This window comes from Panthera pardus, unplaced genomic scaffold (genome assembly GCF_024362965.1).
Source record: "Panthera pardus isolate Hobbes unplaced genomic scaffold, ASM2436296v1 HiC_scaffold_2, whole genome shotgun sequence".
In the NCBI taxonomy this organism is placed as follows: Eukaryota; Metazoa; Chordata; class Mammalia; order Carnivora; family Felidae; genus Panthera; species Panthera pardus.
This window is the reverse complement of record NW_026526765.1, coordinates 47,974,690-47,995,718: the sequence shown is the minus strand read 5'-3', so window position 1 is coordinate 47,995,718 and position 21,029 is coordinate 47,974,690. Positions and strand designations below refer to the sequence as shown.

Sequence of the window (21,029 nt, the reverse complement as noted above, 5' to 3'; positions counted from 1 at the left end):
ATAAAGCATTCATTTCTAAAATGATGCACGAGCAACCAACGAGGCATGACATGAAGCTGGTTTAACCCAGTGAGTGATGGAGTGACCCAAATGATCATTTTCCTCTATCTCTGGGTTTTAGGGACATATGTCCCCCTCTTATCTTGGAATGAAGAGATTTGTCAGAGAGAGAATATATGCTTACTTAACATGGCTGATTACACTCTTCTGCATTAATGGCTCAAACTCCTCGACATTGGCCAACCCAAATTTAATGGCCACACAAGGAACAAGAATGTGCTGAGCCTCTTCCCATTTATCCCACAAACAATGGTTCTATGACTTGCCTGAATCTGGAAAAGTTAACTGCTGTGTTCTATTGCTCATTATCCATTCTCATGTATTCTAAAGTTGGGAGGTTGACTATAGCACTTAATAGACAGGAGACCTTAAGCAGATCACCGAGCCTTGGTTGCCCCTTCAATCAAAGGGTAAAAGTCAATTACCCCTGCCATGTCTTTCCTGGGAGGATATTTGCAAAGGACCACATAATGCAGTAGATGTGAACAGGCTTTCTAAGGCAGAAAGAACTTTTAAAAGCATAAGGATGTTATGGGGATAGAATGAAGCTCTGTTTTCTTTTATTGTGTCCTTTGGAATATAGTAGGCATCTAAAAATACCCGTTGAAATAAAATGATGATTATGTCAACATGGTAATGATTTCATGAATCTCTTTACTATTAGTTTTTTGAGGAGGGAATTACACACGAGGAGCTCCATCACAGTGTCTGGTCATACCAAGTACTTCATAAGTAGGTATTAAATGACTCATGTCCTTCCATAGTATTTTACACCAGGGGCTCAGTAGGCTGAGCATCTAACTCTTCATTTCAGTCAGGTCCTGATCCTAAGGTTGTGGGACTGAGCCCTGCATCGGGCTCTGAGCTGAGTTTGGAACCTGTTTAAGGTTCCCTCTCTCTCTCCCTCTGCTCCTCTTGCCAACTCATGCTCGTGCTCTCTCTCTCTCTCGCTTTCTCTCTCTCTCTCCCCCCCCCCACCACAAACAAATAAAATAAAATAAAATAAAATAAAATAAAATAAAATAAAATAAAATAAAATAAAATAAATAAAAGGCTGGGGTGCTGGGTGGCTCGGGTAGTTAAGCATCTGACTGCAGCTCAGTTCATGATCTCACGGTTTGTGAGTTCGAGCCTGCTTTGGATTCTGTGTCTCCCCTTCTCTCTGATCCTCTCCCACACACACTCTGTCTCTCTTTTTCTCTTTCAAAAATAAATAAAAACATTTCTAAAAAAGGCTTAAACTGGTTCTAAATTTCACTCACTAACTCATTCTTTAACAATGAACAGAGCAGGGTGCATGGGTGGCTCAGTAGGTTAAGCATCCAACTTCAGCTCAGGTCATGATCTTGCAGTTTGTGAGTTTGAGCCCCACGTTGAGCTCTGTGCTGACAGCTCAGAGCCTGGAGCCTGCTTTGGATTCTGTGTCTCCTGCTCTCTCTGCTCCTCTCCCATTTGTGCTCTCTCTCAAAAACAAGTGAACATTAAAATTTTTTAAATAATAAACACAGAGCATCTACTATTAGAAAATCAAGTTTTATGAGATGCTAAAGAGGCCTCAGTTTAACAAAGTTGATTGATAATTAAAACCTGGTCAAAATGTATAATTTTATGTTTATAAGCATTCCAACCAAAAGGTTTCTCCATGAAATAGAAGGGCTATGCTCCTACCAAGAAATTTCTTTCTAGTGTAACTCCGTATTTCTCAAAGCACCAAGTGGTAATTTACATGTGACTTAGTGAAGGCAAAAAAGTAACTCACAAAAGCAACCAAAAATGATTCTTATACCACAAGAACCAGTTATGGAGTTACTATGACTCCCTAAAATATTCACGAATACAGGGATGCCTGGGTGTCTCAATGGGTTGAGCGCCTGGCTCTTGATTTTGGCTCGGGTCATGATCCCCGTGCTGTGGGACAGACCCGTGTGTTTGGCTCCACCTGCTTAGGAGTCTCTCTCTCTCCCTCCGCCCCTCTCCCTCACTCACGTGCTCTCTCTCTCTAAAATATATCTATATCTATATATAGACTTATATCGATCTATATAGATGTATAGATACGTAGATATTTATGAGGATAAAACTGCTTGAGTAGTCAATGGCTGAACCAGTACCGAAGTAGTTTTAAAATGCCATTCCTGGGGCGCCTGGGTGGCGCAGTCGGTTGAGCGTCCGACTTCAGCCAGGTCACGATCTCGCGGTCCGTGAGTTCGAGCCCCGCGTCAGGCTCTGGGCTGATGGCTCGGAGCCTGGAGCCTGTTTCCGATTCTGTGTCTCCCTCTCTCTCTGCCCCTCCCCCATTCATGCTCTGTCTCTCTCTGTCCCAAAAATAAATAAAAAACGTTGAAAAAAAAAAATTTAAAATGCCATTCCTTATCACTTGTAGCTACACACTAACCATCACTGCCATTAAACATTATACAACTAAATACATTACTAGCTAATGACACGTCTACTTTTTTTGACAGCAAACATCACCAGACAAAGTGAAAAGCCAAGACTCTGAAGTCAGACACACCTGGATCCATAGGCTGCCCCTGCTACTCACTAGCTGATGAAGTTGGCAGGTTAAGCAAGCTGTCTATGCTTTTGCTGCATCATATATAAAGGAGAGATAAGAGGACTTCCTCAAAGGGTCAGTGTGAAGAATAAGAGATAACAGAGTAGGCACTTCTCACTGTGCTCAATACAAGCTATGGTGTTTGCATGGTTATTGTCAGTTGTTGTGTGTGCTGTTATGACAAACTACTTTCCAAGGATGGCCACAACACAATCTGTACTGGTTTCCTGTGACTGTCATAACAAATTACCATAAACCCGATGGCTTAACACATTGAAAAAAAATACTACCTCACAGTTCTAGAAGCTAGAAGTCTGACACCAAGGTGTCAGCAGGGCTGTCCTTCCACTGGATGCCTAGAGGAGAATTCATTCGTTGACTTTTTCATCTTCCAGAGGCTATTGACGTCCCACGTGGGGGCATCATTCCAATCTCTGCCTCTGTGGTCGTACTGCCTGCTCCTCTTCTGTGCCAAATCTTCCTCTGCCTGCCTCTTATAAGGATATGTGTCACTGGATTTAGGGCCCAACTACGTAATACAGAATGATCTCCTCATATTAAGATCTTTAATTGAGATAAAGTCAAATATGGTAACATGTACAGGTTCCAGGGATTAAGCCAAGGGCATATCATCTGGGGGCCACCATTCAATCCACTACAATCTCCCATCCGACATTCTCTTCTAGAACCTTGCAGCTCCCCCATGGAAAGGTACCATCCGTGTGCCCTTCCCTTGAATCTAAACAGGGTTTTGTGTCTGCCTTCACCAACAGACTAAATCACAAGTGATGCTACCCAGCATCTGAGTCTAGGTCCTAAAAGCAATACACACTCCCATCTTGTGTAAGTAAAACACACATTCTGGAACCCAGCTGCCACATGGATTAAAAGCCCAAATTAGCCTATATGGTGGGCCGTGTACAGATTTTCTGGCTTGCTGAGGTCCAAGTTCACAGATGTGGCCACACAGGGAGTAAATATGCCTCTAGATGATTCCAGCTATAGCTCTTCAGCCAAGCCCAGCCTTTGAGTCCTCTCAACTCAGATGCCAGATATCAGGGAGCAGAAAGAATCCATTCCCCTTGACCCCCATTCAAATTGGAGATTCCTGAACAAAATTAATTCCTGCTATTACATTAAGCCATTGGGTTCGGGGGTGGTTTGTTGGGTAGCAAAAGATAATGAGACCAATTAAATAATCCAGTAAATCCATTCATTAAATAATTGAATGAATGAAAATTTAAAAAATTTTAAAGGCCCATGAGATATACTCCCTGACACTTAGCATCTTGGATTTTTATCTAAATATAGTGTGAGCACACTCACACACACACACACACACACACACACACACACACACACACACACACACTTCTAAAGGAAAAAAAAATGGTTAAATCTCTTTCATTCTGAGTCAAAGAGTGGGAGGAAGCAGTCATTAATTATGGAAACTGTCTGGGGCACCTGAGTGGCTCAGTCGGTTAAGCCTCCAACTTCAGCTCAGGTCATGATCTTGAGAGGTTCATGGGTTTGAGCCCCACATAGGACTCTGTGCTGATAGCTCAGAGCCTGGAGCCTGCTTCAGACTCCGTGTCTCCCTCTCTCTCTCAACTTGTGTGTGCGTGCTCTCTCTTGCTCTCTCTCTCTCTCTCTCTCTCTCTCTCTCTCAATCTCTCTCAAAAATAAATAAACATTAAAAAAAAATTTTAAAAATATATAGAAACTATCTAAGGTCTGGAGGAAGGACCTTGTATTTCATCTGGTCCGAACTGCATATTTTACAGATTGAGACAATAAGGCTCAGAAATGGTCCAGACCCTCCCCTCTCAACAGAGCTTTTTGCCCAACAAAGAGCCACCCTGATCTTCAAAACAAGATGGAAAATCTATCATAGTCTTACTACCTTCCCAGTTAGGAGTACTGAAAGGAGGAGAGGGGACTGAGAGTGGGGGGTGTGGAAAAGGAACAAGGATGTTTTAACCAGTTATTTGGAGCCATTTGCTCATCAGATTATAAGACACTTTCTTCTCTTTCTGTTGAATTGAGTTTTATTTGTTGCTTTTTTTCTACCCTACTCCCATGGCTCCAGGTCCTAAACATTGTCTAGGACACAGAAATAAAAAGCAAAAATTACTGTACAGAGAAAAATAAAAAACTTTTTTGTTCAAAGATCTGACCTATCCAAAAGGCAGGTTAGTAGATTCTAGACCTGTTTTATAACAAAGAACTTTCTGCAATGATGGCAATGTCTTCTATCTGCTCTGTTGATGAGAGTAGCTACTAGCCCGTGTAGCTGTTGCATATTTGTGATGTGGCCCGTGTGACCAAGGAACTGAATTTTTTTAACATTTATTTATTTTTGAGACAGAGAGAGAGCATGAATGGGGGAGGGTCAGAGAGAGGGAGACAGAATCTGAAACAGGCTCCAGGCTCTGGGCTGTCACCACAGAGCCCGACGCGGGGCTTGAACTCACGGACCGCGAGATCATGACCTGAGCCAAAGTCGGCCGCTTAACTGACTGAGCCACCCAGGCGCCCCACAAGGAACTGAATTTTTAATGCTATTTAATTTTAATTCCATATCAGACAGTACAGTTCTAGACAAAGCATTTACAAAACTACTCTGAGCTCAGAGTACCCTAAGTAATAACTCTCAGGCAACTCAAGTGTCCTGAAACCTCCTCGTAGTTACCATGTTTTCTTCTTCAGTCTGAATAGCCCCTGCCTATGATGGAAGAGTCCTTCAATCAAGTTCTCTGTAGTAACATACTCCCTTGAGATTCAAAACTTCTCTCCTATGATTGCTTAGTGCCTCAGTGACAGTGAGCAGTGCTCTAAGATCTGGCCATAACTTCCGATTTTGAGAGTAATTCAGAGTTCTGAGTAACAGAACGGTAACAGCCACACGACCTATAAGATCTGAAACTCCATGTGTGAGCAGCTACGCGTGATGTATGAAGACAAAAATATTTCCAGGGCGATTGCGGACATTCTCAATTTTTCTCAATTCCAGAATCATTCACAACAAATTCTGAGTATGTGAAAATAGTAGTAAGTGGCAAAGGTCATGGGTATTATCCTAGGCTAACATTACATAGTCATTTGTTTGTAATTAGAGCTCAAGTTTCTCATTGTGACCTCTCGAGAGTGTCTACAATTTGCATTGAGAGTGTCTATGATTTGCATTCTTTTGGACGTTTTGAGCATCAGCTTCCACTCTTTTCCTTCCCCACCCCATCTTTTGTCTCCAGGGGCCTGAGCTCTCAAAGCTGGAGCCCTAGTATCTGAGGTTTCCCAACCAGGCTTAACACACCGCTTCCAGGCTGCCATCATGGGGTTCTCTGCTTTCAACATGACTCAGAAGTCCCCAGAAGTCTAAACATGTTATGTTTAGAACATAAATTTGTAACAAGCTTGGCTTATAGCATTTTGCAGCAGTCACAATGACTAAAATCATCCTCGAAGATTTTCATTCTTATAAAGGTACAAAACACAGCAGGCTTCAAAGCAAATAGGACATTATGGAGCCATATCCCAGGACTGATAGAACAGGTGACTTTTGTCTTTTGTTTTTCTGCTTCACAGTTTTCATGCTGCCTTAAAAAAAAATAACATTTTGGCAACTTTCAGGCCGATGAATTTGAGCTAATGGATAAAAAGTGACCACAGGAGTCAAAGCACTGAGAGTCAGAAGCATGATGTTTTCAATATAGAAACTGAAGTGGATGCTATTCACACACACGGTATATTCACTAACAGCATTAAACGAAAAGTCTAACTGAAGCCAATAATATCATTTTCTTTCATTTGCTGAGCAAATCTGTATATTAACTAGGATGACATCTCCTACTTCAGTTCTGTTTCACATTCCATTATTACCCTTCTCTTCTCATGTAATTAAAATGTAGCAGGTAGCTGATACACAGGAGGGAGTGTCTGTATTAAACATACCTTTTCATAATCAAATTCGAGTACTCATCTCATTTATGATCTGTCTACCTTAATAAATGAACTAATAGTTCATTTTAAAAGCCATATAAAGCTCTATTAACCCATCTTTACACATTTTAATTTAAAGTGACAGGCTATTCATGATTTTTTCCCATTCATTTATTCAATAAACATTTTAAAGACTATGTGCTAAGCACGGTGCTTAAACTTGTGGGCTCAAATATGAATAGTTTAAGGTTCCTGTCTTCTGGAGCTCGTAGCCTAGTAGGAGGGAGGGACAGGAAAATAAATAAGTACAGGACTGCATGCCCCCCCCCCGCCCCCCACTGCTTGACAGCAGGGAAAGCACAACACAAAAGAAAGAGTCATCAGCTTAATAGGGGAAGATTCCAGAGAATAAAGGAGAAGAAAGAGAAAAGCTTAAAAGAGGCAATGTTTACCGAAGATCCAAGGTAGATAGGCTTTTCAAGTGTATTTCCGACCTAATGGGAGGGAATCCTGGCCAGGCTGCTGAAAGAGCTGAACTCTAAGAACTGCGTGACTTTGTGCTGCCAGGACACAGCTGATGGGGCATCTTACTGAGTCTCTAGGCATGCAAACAAGTCACAATGTGATGTGCAGCATCTGCTGGGCCAATGCACTTCCCTCTCTGGGATTCCACCTGGGTGACAAGAGACTGGGGCAGGTACAGGCGGGAGCTGGAGGAAGGGCCATTTTAAAGGGAAGGACAAGGGCAGATGTGTGCTTAAGTTGCAAAGAAGCAGAAAACGCGATGGCACAGCCAAGGCAGAAGGACTCTGGCCTGCAAATAGCAACGAATGTCTCAGGGCAAGATGGATGTCATGTGGCCCTGTAAAGCCAGAGGGTGGACATCCCCAGAGCAGGCTTGGTTCCTGACAGCACTCTAGGTCTCTCTGCTGTGAGGTGCTCCCATCTACCCATGAGATTCCTGTCTCCTCCCCAGAGCATGTGTGTCCTCACTCCTGTCTACTTGAGTTAGTTTGACTAGGTCCCAGTTCCTTGGGCTTTCTCCAAACGGATGATATGTCGGCACTCTGAGTTAAGGAACACACTGGCCGTTCTCTCTGGCTTTTACTGTTTTACAATGTGTCCAATTTACAAGTATTAGAATGCCTTCCTCTGACCCTCAGTGGATCTTTATCTTACTTTGGGGTAAATAAATCATGTTTTAGACATTGCACTGAACAAATTCAATTTGTCTTCATGAAAAATAGCACTTGGGAAATGGACAGTGTAGTGTCCTGATTAAGAGTATGGGCTCGAGAGCCAGACTCCCTGTGACCCAACCCCAGCTTCACGGCTTACTGACAGCATGACCTTGGGGCAAGTTACCATACTTCCTGGACTCTCTGCTCCCCCACCTGTAAAACAGGGGTAAAAGTGGTGCCAAACTCATAGGGTGTTTATGAAGATTATATGGGAAAAATATTAAGTTCCGAGTTTTTATTAAACAAATAGACATTTCATTTCTTATATAACCATGTATAAAATGGTTTGACTTTTATCATTTTAATGAAGGAAAAGAGAAATAGAAGTTAAGGTATCTATTAAACAAGGTATAGAAAACTATAATTTACTGAGGACCTACCATGTGACCTGCACTGACCAGGTACTGGACATCCAGTATCTTGTGCATGTATCGGCACAAAGGCAATTTAAATTTGACAAGCACAGGGGCGCCTGGGTGGCTCGGTCGGTTAAGCGTCCGACTTCGGCTCAGGTCATGATCTCATGGTCCGTGAGTTCGAGCCCCGCGTCGGGCTCTGTGCTGACCGTTCAGAGCCTGGAGCCTGTTTTGGATTCTGTGTCTCCCTCTCTCTCTGCCCCTCCCCTGTTCATGCTCTGTCTCTCTCTGTCTCAAAAATAAATAAACGTTAAAAAAAAATTAAAAAAAAAATAATAATAAATAAATAAATAAATAAATAAATAAATAAATAAATAAATTTGACAAGCACATACTGAAAGCTGACTGGGTACTGGAACCGGGTTGAGGTTACAAAGATAAGTAGAACATAATCCCTGCTCCTGAGAAGTTCCCTGGCATGGTTAGGGCAATGCAGCTGGGTCAGGCAACCTCACTCTCCACTTTGGTTCCATCATCTGCAAAATGAGGAGGTCTGATGAGGTGACTCCTAAGCTTTTATTTTGTCTAACAATGAATGATTTCATACTCAATTGTGCTAAGAGATCAGGCCATCTATTCATAATTCCCAAACCTTTAAAATTTTATCACTTACTAACCACTTCTGCTAAATGATATTTTAGATGATCAATACTGAGTATTTTGGGAGGTCTTCAGAGCCACATTATTTGGACTGGGTTGTTAGAATGTACTGGCAGTAGCAGTAGTCTTCTACAGAATGAGATCACACATGGTCAAGGCAAAATCCAAAAGACAAAACCATAGTGTTCTAACAGAAAGAAACCTATGGTCTTATAGATACCTACTTCAATGCATTCATTTCTATACTGAGTCTCGGGGGAGGGGGGGAAGTGATGTAGTTCATTGCCGGCTAGGCATCTAGTTCCCTGACATTCATGTTAAGATTTTTTTTTAATTATTTTTTATTATTAGTATCTAAGTAGGCTCCATGTCCAACATGGAGTCCTAAGTGGGGCCCGAACTCACAACCCTGAGATCAAGACTTGAGCGGAGATCAAAAGTCCGATGCTTGACTGAGCCACCCAGGTGCTCTCCTACTTTTTAAAGTAATCATCTCTTCACCCAGTGTGGGGCTTGAACGCACAACCATGAGATCAAGAGTCCCCTGCTCCACCAACTGAGCCAGCCAGGATCCCCCTCATGCTAGAACTTCTTGTGTTGCCCCACATTGGCTAACAGACCAGGTTTCAGAGGCAGACTGCTTGGATTCAAATCTTTACTCTGCTGCCTTAGAGCTGTGTGATCACAGATCAAGCTACCACCTTGTGAAGTTGGTACCCTATTATCATCTACTCACAGAAGGGTTAAGTTAGGTAATGCTTACAAATTACAACAGTACAGTGCCTGGCACAAAATAAGCCTTCAAAAAGTTATGATGATGATGGTGATAGCAACCGCTACCATAACTTAACATGTGCCAAGCTCCATTCTAAATAGCTTGGACTCATCACCTCATGTATTATTCACAAGAATCCTATGAAGAGGTAGGTGCTCTTACTCCGAGGAGGCTGCAGCACAGAAGGCCGAGGAACCTGACAAAGTAAGAAACAGACACCAGATCTGTATCCAGAGCATCTCTCTCCAGAGTGTGTGAGCCCTTAACCACTCCACTATGATGTAGGGTCTCTCACGACTTTCTGTTGCCAATATCGAGCCTTTCTGTGGGTCAGAGGCTGCCATAAATGCTTAACACAAATGAACTCACTGAGTCTCCATGTCAACTTATGACACAGAAGTCATTATTAAGTTTATATTAAATGTTTACATGAATACAACAAGGGAATAAATCAGAAGGTTGAGACAGTAGATGGAGAGGGTCATAAGAGACAGTGCCAAGAGAAAGAAGATGAGGACTGAACATTCATGACTATCAGGGAACTACTTGGCACAGCAAACACCAATGGCTATCTAGATGGGAGGGACGTTTGTGGTTCAGATGAGAGAGGGTGGGCAACAAAGATAGTGCCCATTTTGCCAGCTTTAGAGTTTTGTTGAAGAGCCAGATCACTAGTGCAATTAGAAGGAGGAAGTTCATAAGAGACTCTTAAAAACTGAGAATAAACTGAGGGTTGATGGGGGATGGGAGGGAGGGGAGGGTGGGTGATGAGCACTGAGGAGGGCACCTGTTGGGATGAGCACTGGGTGTTGTATGGAAACCAATTTGACAATAAATTTCATATTAAAGAAAAAAGAAGGAGGAGGTTCAATGTAGTGGAAAGGGTTGGGCTTTGAAGGCAAACACTAGCTCTTTTACATCTTAGCTGTGTGTCTTCCAACATGTCACTTAACTTCTCTGAGCATTTTTTTTATTAAAATGGAGATAATACTTAATTTATAGTTGTTGTGAGAATTAAATGAGATATATATTTTAAGGCCAAGCACAGTGACTAAGAGAATGAACTAAAAGAATAAACATATAGCAAATAGTAGTTCCCTGGGGCGGCACAGTGTGCGATGAACTAGGACAGTTTGACTTATGGGTGTTCACAGTATTGGTAAACCATACACTCTTCCATGGAGGGGAAAACTGAGAATAAAAGTGTAACCTTGCCCACCTGCCTTATAACGAACATCAGAATATTCTGCTAAGAGCATAGGAGAGCAAAACCACTTGTCTTCTGGTTTACATCTGGGATCAAGAAAACTTGGCTAGATGTTTGTCCAGATTGCTCTAACGGAAGGGTTCTTGCAGCGTATATCCTTGGGGATGGCATAGAAGTCTGACTACAGAGTAAAATTCTGGATATCCAATCTTGGATAAATTGCCAAGTCCCAGAAATACCTTCATACGACATCATTCTCTTGGTTCATTCTTACTCAGAAGGTTTGATTATACTGTCAACTTTCCCAAATTGCAAATTATTGAACATTTTAGATGTACAAAATAATCACTCTTTTCTGTTGATGATATTTTAAAATCCATGCATAAAATGCTTGACTCTTATCCCACTGATTTCCTTTGCTCTTTCACCCCACATTCTCCAATATAAAATTGGTTAATACCTTACTCTTTCTCACGATCTTCACTGTCAGTAAATTACTATTTGTGGAATAGAATTATAATTCTAAAAGAATAGGTTTTATACTGTGATTGATGGAAAAATATGCTTTTAACTTGCAGGGAAAGATCAATTTTCTGACACTTCAGCTCTATTTGCTCAAATGCATTACTATTATAAAGCACCAATATGGCTAATAATGGCATTATTCTCAACTCAGTAAGTACTTGGTTTGGTAAAGCTTTAAGAACTCTCAACTTTGGCAATCAATTTAGTTAACTACAGGAAATAGCCTATTTCAAATAGGTTATTACCTTACTGTCATATTGCTCCCCAAGCTCACATACAATCAAAGTGAATTGTCACTCAATATACATTTACATATACCTTTCCCTATTAAGCTTGCCAAATAAAACACACTCTAGAAGCCATATGTGTATGATGCCAGTTTTAAAGATTTGAGTTCATATTCTCCACCACATTAACCCCAAAATCTTTCAGGTTCTATAAATTAACTTCATAAGAGATTAGGTAAAAAACACAGAAATAGGGGGTTAGGGGGTACATGAGTTGCAGCTAGGTTCCAATGGGAAAGTAATCAATTCTATCTTGCTCTTTGGACCCCCCACCATCCAACTATCTCACCAGCCAGAACCTGAGAATGTTCCAGAATATCTTCCAACCCCTTGTCTCCTACACCCAACCAGTAGTTGAGGTATTTATTCAACACCATCTTTTAAATGTCTTTTCCATCTTTATTCTCCATTCTACTGCCCTAGCCTCAGTCTTATTTAACACTGCAAAACAAAAGTTTCTCCACTTTGTAAGTTCATGAATTACAAAATAAAAACATCACAGAACATGCACATCAACAAATGGCAATTGTGGTCACTTGGACTTAGGAAGGGACCCTGGATATCTCTTAGAACCATAATCTCTAAAAAGATTCAGCACTCAGTCTTCTCAAAGGGAGTCTGTCTGGGAAGTACAGGCAAAAATTCTTATCTTGGGTAATGAGTGTAATAAGATACAGAGAAATGGAGTTACAGGAGGATCCAGGGTTTTCCCAGGCAGCTATAGGAGCATCAGGCAGATGGAGAAAAGTAGCCCAAACAGAAGATACTTCCCCCAAAAAGGCAGGGAAGCATGCCTCTGCACTGTGTATTAAGGATAAAAATAAACTTTATAATCCAGAAAAGGCAAAAATCCACTATCTTATTTGGGATTTTCACATGAAAATCTTACTGGTAACTTACTGTAATATGGTCACATTGCTCTATACAATGGGATTTATTTTTATGGCCAATCTAATTATTTACTTTTGACATCACAAGAAAGGAAAGTAATCTCAAGGCAGATTACTATCCACTATGCTTTCACTAAAAGTGAAAGTACTTACAATGCCAGAATCTCTAGGAAATCTAAAGGGAAAAAAAACCCTCAGAATGACTCCAGAAATCGTATTTCCAGGATTTTCTTTTCATTTGAACTTCAACAAGTAAATGTTCAATGTGTATAGTACCCTTAAGTACCTATAGCAAGAATTTCTTCAAAGAAGCATAAACACAATTTTTACTACAAAAAATGAAACATGGCTCTGCTCTCATTTCCATCCTGCTCTGGCAATGGCAAAGAGAATTGCCCTTCTAAAAATCAAGGAGAATCTCAATTAAACATAGTAATGAGCTACCCGGCATATACAGACCGTTAAAACTCTTAAATAATTCACAAAGCCTCATTTTACTCAGATATTTCTACCCTCCACTTCACAAAATCTTTCACAATCACTACTAAAATTTGGGGAAACTTAGTACTTTGAATTTTTCCCATATCTCTTCCTGCATTATTTACTCAGAGGGCTTAGAAACTACAGGATACAGAGACACAGTTATCAAAATGAAGGGAAATCATATGAGAGACTGTAAAGGAGGGAAATGCCTCCAAACTGAATTACCAGCCTTTGGGAACTAGAGATGAGATAGAGGTGGATCCCCAAAAGTAATGTGAACAGAAATACTTTTAACCAAATGCCAGGCTACAAGATCTTTTGAATCCTACTACCACTACTTTTCCACATTCCTTTTTCTTTGTCCACACGTTCCCTTCCCTTCCCCCAAGAAGGGCTGAAGAAACATGTGTTTTTACTTACAATTGTGAAGTTCATGACTTTGAGAATCCAGATGGTCATGGCCAAGTTCACCAGTATTAAAATCATCAGGAGTAGGACAAAGAAATACAGGCATCTTTTCCGCCAGCCATAAATGCCCACCTTGTATACTTGTGGCCCCTCAGAGCTGGGCATGGAGCTCCGGTGGTGTGTGTACTGCTCCTGAGGCATCTGAAATAGACAAGGCAAGAGAGACGCACTCACGTTAAACTGCTGAGAGGAAGAAAAAAACAAAAGAAAGAAAAAAATCAACAGATGAAGAGATATGGCTGGCTGCCGTCTGTACGTTTCCATCCTCCTGACAACTCCAAAAGTCAGTTTCCCCTGGACAAAAGTATCTCCTCTGGACACTGTGTTAGTCCCCTCATTTTACACAGTCATCTCGCATGATGTATATACCGAGACATCCACAGGTGCGCATACCCTGGGAGGAAGAGATCCTTAGGAAGCCATTTTCCAAATGATTCTTAGAATTCCAACCTCTTCATGAGGGAGATGCTCAACCACCTACCAAAGTCCTGAGGGCAAAATTTAGAATTTGTCTGAGAAAATAAATGAACCCCAACAGTTCATCGCGGTGGTATAATAAATGCTATTCAACTAATTTATTTGGTGTGTGTGGGGGTGCTAAATGATCTCAAATGCAGTCATTCTGTACTGCCAAAAAGTCGGGGAAAAGTAACAATTTTTATCTTCTCCCTATTTCAGAGTTCAAAGTGATGCTTATAGGCATAGATTAAGCCCCACCGGACTCAGAAATCTTCAAATGGTAGCTGGTGCTTAAATGCCTCCCTTAACAGTAACCTCATTACATGCTGAATTAGTCCTTAGGAGTTACAGGATTCCAATTGTGATCAATCAATTCACTTATTTAATAAACATTAAAGAGGCTCAAAGTCAAGGAAGGTAAGAAAATGCCTTCCAGGAGCTTGCAGGTTAATGGGAGGAAAGAACTCATTAAGTAGTGATTACAGCACAGTGAGATAAGTTAGAAAAATATTTGTCAAAGTTAAGTAATATATTAATCCTCCTTAAAGTAAGGAAGCTTTCCTTAAACCCTGCTGGTGACACGAAAGATCTTTCTCCTACCACTACTGCTTAAGTATCAACACGAATCTAAGTAAACTTATTTCAATAAAATTCTAAAACCAAAAGTGAATTTAAAATTAAATACAAACAAATCAACCAATGTGTGTCAATCAAAATGGACAATAACTGAGTTCTACAAAGATTGATGATTTCCTAAAACTAAGTGACATAATGTGGTACCAAGGACTTTAGCACAGCATCTTCTGAGTCTAACATCCCTATTCTGCCATGAGCCATGTGACAAAATGGCCCCTACTGCTTTTCTCTATTCAAATACTTGCACAACCTTTCTTTTGGGATTTTTTACTTCATTTGTCCTTCACGTAAGCATACTCCATCCCCTAAGAATAAAGCTTGCCTCTTTTTATTTTCATCTTGGTCAAGATCAATGAAATGTGTTGTATGCAGTACCAAAGTGACCATGGTGACAAACAAAACGTGGGCTCTGAAATCACATCATTGGTTATTAATTCATATTCCAGATGGGCTGGAATATGATTACTTTATAGTTTTTAGATAATCATTAAAATGTACACATAAAATCTAAAAATCCCCTTGAGAACTCAAGGCCTTTAAACATCGCTGGTATTCTGAAAAGCCTAGTGAATTCTTATTTATGATCAATGGAAATGCTCAATGAAGTCCTACATGACATCTGTCTTGTTTTGGACACTATCCTAGTGCCAAAATCAGGTCCTAATATAAATATTTATTTAAATATATGTGTATGGAATGAATGAGTGAAAAAACAAATACATAAATGACAAATGAATGATTTCTCATCTAATATGAAATCCTCTGCCATCTGGGAGTGTATAGAAGCTTAAGTCCAACACCACAGGAAAATTAATTTTTAGTATCCCTGCACATTTTCACTTAGGCTTCCAAAGCACTGGGTTCTCAACCAAGCAGTGAAATTTACGCTACAAGAGGATCTCCATTTCATAACTCAGCTCCTTATGATTCTATAGATCAGGGCTGTATTGTAACAACATAGAAATGCAACAAAGTCATTTCTCGCTAACTTTTTTACACACCAAGATCCCTTAGAAGGAGAAAGAATGTTTTAAAAGTTTGAAGGAAATTAGGCCTTTATTTCCTATTAAAACATATTCTATAAATTAAAGAAATGATCACATAATTGTAAAATCGTATCTGCAAGGTCCTTTAACTCCAATGAACTAATTTTATGAATGAGCTGATTTAAGCCTAGAGTTGACCAACTTGTGCAGGAATACAGGGCTTATAGCAGGGCAAGGACAAGAATAACTGTACTGGACTCTAGTAGGTATGATGAACAATGAGAAATAAGAGTACGGAAGCTAGACATATTGCCACCACACCAGCTGCTTTTTCTTTGACATTTGCCACAACCAATGTGGGAATTATGTATTAGCTATAAAGTGGAAACAACATGTTCAATAAATATTTAGAAGACTCTAGAGATATGGATATCACACTTGTGATTTTTTTTTCATACAAAGATTGTTAGACTTTGACGAAATGCAGTGACTGTCTCTATTAGGGTTTCTCAATCCTGGATACGTATCAGATAGCTTTAAAAACACCTATTAAATAATAGGTGTCTATTAAATAATAATCACAAAGGTAGAACTCAGGCATCAGCATTTTTAAAGTGTCCCACGTAATTTGGTATAGACAAGGTTGCATACCACTTGTCCAGAATAATCTCCCTCAGCCTTGACTATGCATCAGGCTCAAAAACAAACTTTTAACAAATACAAGTTCTGAGCTCTATGATGGAGTTATAATTGCTAAAAAAATAAATAAATAAAATAAATTAATTAATTAATTAAAACAACTCCCTAGGCTGTTCCAAGCATTTGGGACTACTTCTCTAAAAACTGGCCTTCAATATATTTTTCAATAGTATGACCACTGCAAGAGAAAAAAGATTGCAACAAATTCTAGAATACGCAACAGCAAAAAAGCAGAGCTTCTCTGAGGGCTTGGCAGGACTCTTGCGCTCCTAGGGACCACTGATACTGACCACCATGTTTACTGACTAGCTGAGGAGCTTGAAGCCAGGAAGGAGAAGTAGTTCTCTTTCAAGTCACACAACAAATTAAAGGCTGAGTGGGGATCAGAATTCGGACCCCTCGTGAACGACGTAGTGGCCTATTCTGTATGTAACGAGGGCTCTTAAATCTCTACCACACCAACTGCCTACTTAAATAAGCCACATAAAACAGAATACTCCAGTTTGCAACTCAGATGGTAAGGGAAGAAGGAAAGAACAGGGAAGGGAGTGAGCAATTTTGTATGAATGGTTACAACAGGAAGCGAAGCCAACCAAACATAAGGAAATGCATACATCTGTTACCAATAATCCTGCAGAGAAAGGGAAAATTTAGATATGCTGAGTACACTAATTTTTCTAGTCAAAAACTGAAACATGTTGAGATGATAAAAATATAAAAAGAAAGATAGTCTCCAATCTGTGTTTCTTCTTGATCCTCCCCAGTAGAAATCCTTCCAGGGAATCAAGTTTCAAGTCCTCTCTTGTCCAGGTTCCTTTCATGACTCTGGGAGGCACCCTAGTAATACATTAATAGCACCATACAATTTTTGTCAAATGGGCTAAAGTTAAGATGTTTTAATTACAGCTAGTTAAGGCTGTGTATTTTTCAAATTCCCTTTATGTTGGGTGGCTTTGGAGGATTTACATTAAGTTTGGAGGTCCAATTAACAGGAAGGTGAATTGGGGGTTCATATAGTTTGGGTACAGTAATAAGTATTTACGTCACTTGCAGACACTTCCTTGTAGAGGGTACATTATTTCTAGTCCTCCTCATGTAGCAATGTCTTCCAGAAATTCTTCTTCCACCCTTGGTGCCAACTCACCGAGTATGGGGTCATGAAGGTAAAGAACCCAAGTACACCTTGTGATGTAAACGTATCCTGTGATGGCCAGCACCAGAAATATCTGGGTAGTAAAGAGCCAGATGCCAGCTGGACTTTTTTTTTTTTTTCAATCATTATATATGTAAAATTTCAAGTGAGATCCAATTCTCACTGACACTTAGTCAAAACAGAAATTCTCTCTTGACATGAATATATCCAATTCAGCATATAAAATTATAGGTGCTCCATACAGTTTTTATTTTTTATGAGAATCATGGAAAATAGAATGAACCAGAATTCTTACGTTTGCAGGTTATGTGCACTGTGTGTTTATATTCTGTTTGTAAAGTTGCATGCTTTACACATCACCATCAGCAGTAATAAAGTCTCAGTTCTGTTGAAATTGCCATAGGAAGCAACGATCTTTCTATTGTCTATACAAGAAAGTGATAGTGCTAAACAGCTGTCATATGAAGAGGCAATCTACGGCTATACAACCAAAAAGTATGGAAAAAGTATGTCAGTTAATTACTAACAATATCATTTTTCTGGATTTTATGATAGGTCTTTTAAAAATTAATGATTTCTTTTCTCACCCTAAACATATTCATGTTTTTAATTTGTTTGTATTTATATTTTTTTAGTTTATTTTTCCCATTAAAACATCCCCCCAAATTATTTAGGCTTCAGGCCTCACAAAACCTGGATCCTCCCCTAGCGCCTGCCATAAAGGACCCTAGGCATACGGCAAGCCCTCAGTGGGACACCACTGTGGGACATCACTGCTTAGCTGAACACACTGCAAGGTACTGTTATCGGTCTTCCATTAGGAGTGACTTTTGGACTTCGCAGTGGATAAGAACCACTCCAGGGTAATTGAATAAATGCACATTCCTAGGTGCATTTATGCCCTAATTCAGTAGGGCATCTCAGGAACCTGTGTTTATTAACAAGCACCGAATGATTTTGATAGATGTGGCTCAGAGACCATGCTTTGAGAACATGAATTTAGATCTAACATAGAGATACATCCCTGGCCCAGTCATTGGCTCACCCATTTTCCTCCCATGTCTATATAGAGTATATATAAATATACATATATAAATATGAAGGCTGGCAGAATAAAAATATATATATATATATATATATATATATATATATATACACACACATATATGTGTATGTATATGTGTGTGTGTGTGTGTGTGTGTGTGTGTGTGTATAGACAGAGAGAGAGGGAGAGAGAGGGAGAGAGAGGGAGGGAGAGGGAGGGAGAGGGAGGGAGAGGGAGGGAGAGGGAGGGAGAGGGAGGGAGAGGGAGGGAGAGGGAGGGAGAGGGAGGGAGAGGGAGGGAGAGGGAGGGAGAGGGAGGGAGAAAGAGTCATATTTTTTTACTGTGTCATCCTTCACATTTTCACTGCTTTCCTACACTGGTGCTTCCATTTCCACCACCCTCTTTCAGCAGGATACTGAATATTATGCTCTTTACAACCTTTGGTGTCTTGGTTTTTAAACGTGCAGGTATCTTTTCTGCCATGAGAAAGAAATCTCAGCTTACGTGCATCTATATCTATTGTACTGCACATGTGAATTTTAAAAAGGGGTCCCTCTATCCCAATACCGTCTTCTTGAGAATCATAAGACTAGGACCTTCCATCAGTCTTTGGGAACCTCTTTAATTGTTATACAACATATTTTACAGTGATATGTGTAATCTCTCTGAATATATCCTAAATGCTTTTACGTATGTAAAACTTTGAACTCCAAGAGCAACTAAACAATGGTATGTTTATGTGTGTATGTAATTATATAAAATATGTGTACATGTGTGCGTACATGCATACACTTATTCAATGAATAAAAATGAAGCCAAAATGACATAACCAATGCACATCCTCCAGTAACACAAATCTATAAGATCACTAGTAAAAGAAAGTAAATTTACACAATTTGACTCCCTTTCCAAATACACATGTGATTATACTGATGTTAAAAGTAGGCTTAGATCTAAAGCATTATTCTATTCCTTTATTCTATCCCATTTTCAGTGTTCATTTGTTTATAAACAAATCCAGTTGACTTATAGATCATCTATGCCTTGCACACAAAATGCAAGGGAATTGTATTTCTCATAGAATGAATATAGTGGAACTTACTGTTGTTTTGCCCTTAGATAGGAAGGAACTACAGTCAAGGTAATACCATAATATAATAACCAAATATCATCACGGGTTAATTAAGTAGCTGCTAAATATAATAGATGCTGAGTTTCCAAAAAAAGGTCATTTTGGATGCACATATTACTAAAGCATGGTTTTGAAAGCTGCAGTCTCATGGTCTCACACATTCAAACATTCTTACCTGGGATCACGTAACACTAGAGAATCAAGGCCTGATCCTAATTTGTCAGCCTTAAGGACAATAACCTTTCACAAGACCTCTTCTTGGGGTGTATAGCCCTATTTGTTTTCCTGTTGCCATTGCAGCCATCACCAATAGCTTAGTGACTTTCTGATAGCCATGAAGCTTTTCTGAATGGACTCACAAATGCCCAACACCAGTCATAGGAGCCACTGGAGGATTTGTACAAATCCCAAGTTTATGGTGAAGTCATTACAAAGACTTTTAAGCCAGGCCAGACTAGCTGGCCCCTGAACCCTGTAGCTATTGCTCCCGAGGAAGCTGAATTATATGTTCAGCTTAAGGTCACCAACACTAAGCTTCAGAGTGATGAGCCCCACTTCTTTGACAAACCTTTGACATCCTAACACGGAAAGACAATCATACTCAAGTGATCATACATTTCATACATGTTGAGTTCCCTTCCTCAATCTAATTGACATCAAATAGCTACTAGCCAATCTCAAACTGCCCCAGTTCTTAGATTTCATCAGTTGCTATAAGGTGGATGGAAGGTCCTGGGGCAGAACCCCATACAGCTGGCATACTTTGTGAGGCTGAGTACATATTCGAATCTAATACTGCTGTAAGTCCTCATTTGTCTGCACTCAGTGTTTTTATTTCCGCAGAGATCTTCTTCAGGAGAAGAACAAATGTTGTCCTTTTCTCTCCCCAAATAAAAGAGATACCTAGAGAATAGTTAGAGCATCTGCATTATCAATCTGCTATGGAGGAATGCATTATGTTTTGAGAGCTGATTTTAAAATAACTAGTAAACTTTCTAAAGACACATATAAGGCCACCAAGTTTCCTGATGATTTTTCTTTTGGGCCTGTAAAATTTTAGACTATGATCTGCTCTACTAACAAGGTAGAGTTGAGAACAAGGAGGTACTGGCATGCATTTCACTCCTGCTTGCCAGACTCTTCTGCCCACTAGGCTTTATAAATATCTTGTTCCATAAGGGAATTTATAGGGATGCCAATGAGTGCAAGTCTGTAAAGTTATGCATAAGAGGGAAGAAACATGGCAGAGCACGGACCTGGCCTTCAAAGGGAATTCCCAATCACAATCTATTTTTTCAGCAAGAAAAAATATTTTGGCCACTAAGTTCCAAGTACCACAGCAGGTCCTAGAGATACGTAGGTCTTCAAATGAAGGAGGAGGATCGTATTTCTGCTTTCTTCAAGCTTGTACTTTCATGGGAGAGATGGACAATACTCTTGCCAACAGATTAAGCCATTCGATCTAAGTTAG

General features: G+C 40.0%; 1 protein-coding gene across 4 annotated transcripts in view; it reads right to left on the bottom strand.

Annotated features, from left to right (window-relative positions):
• SGCD (sarcoglycan delta) overlaps window positions 1–21,029 on the bottom strand; it is a 939,939-nt gene that overhangs the window by 356,003 nt on the left and 562,907 nt on the right. For all 4 annotated transcript variants that reach the window (XM_019464511.2, XM_019464512.2, XM_019464513.2 and 1 more), the window contains one exon: window positions 13,401–13,589. In XM_019464511.2, coding sequence (XP_019320056.1) covers window positions 13,401–13,589 — 189 coding nt within the window. The remainder of the gene's footprint in view (window positions 1–13,400; window positions 13,590–21,029) is intronic.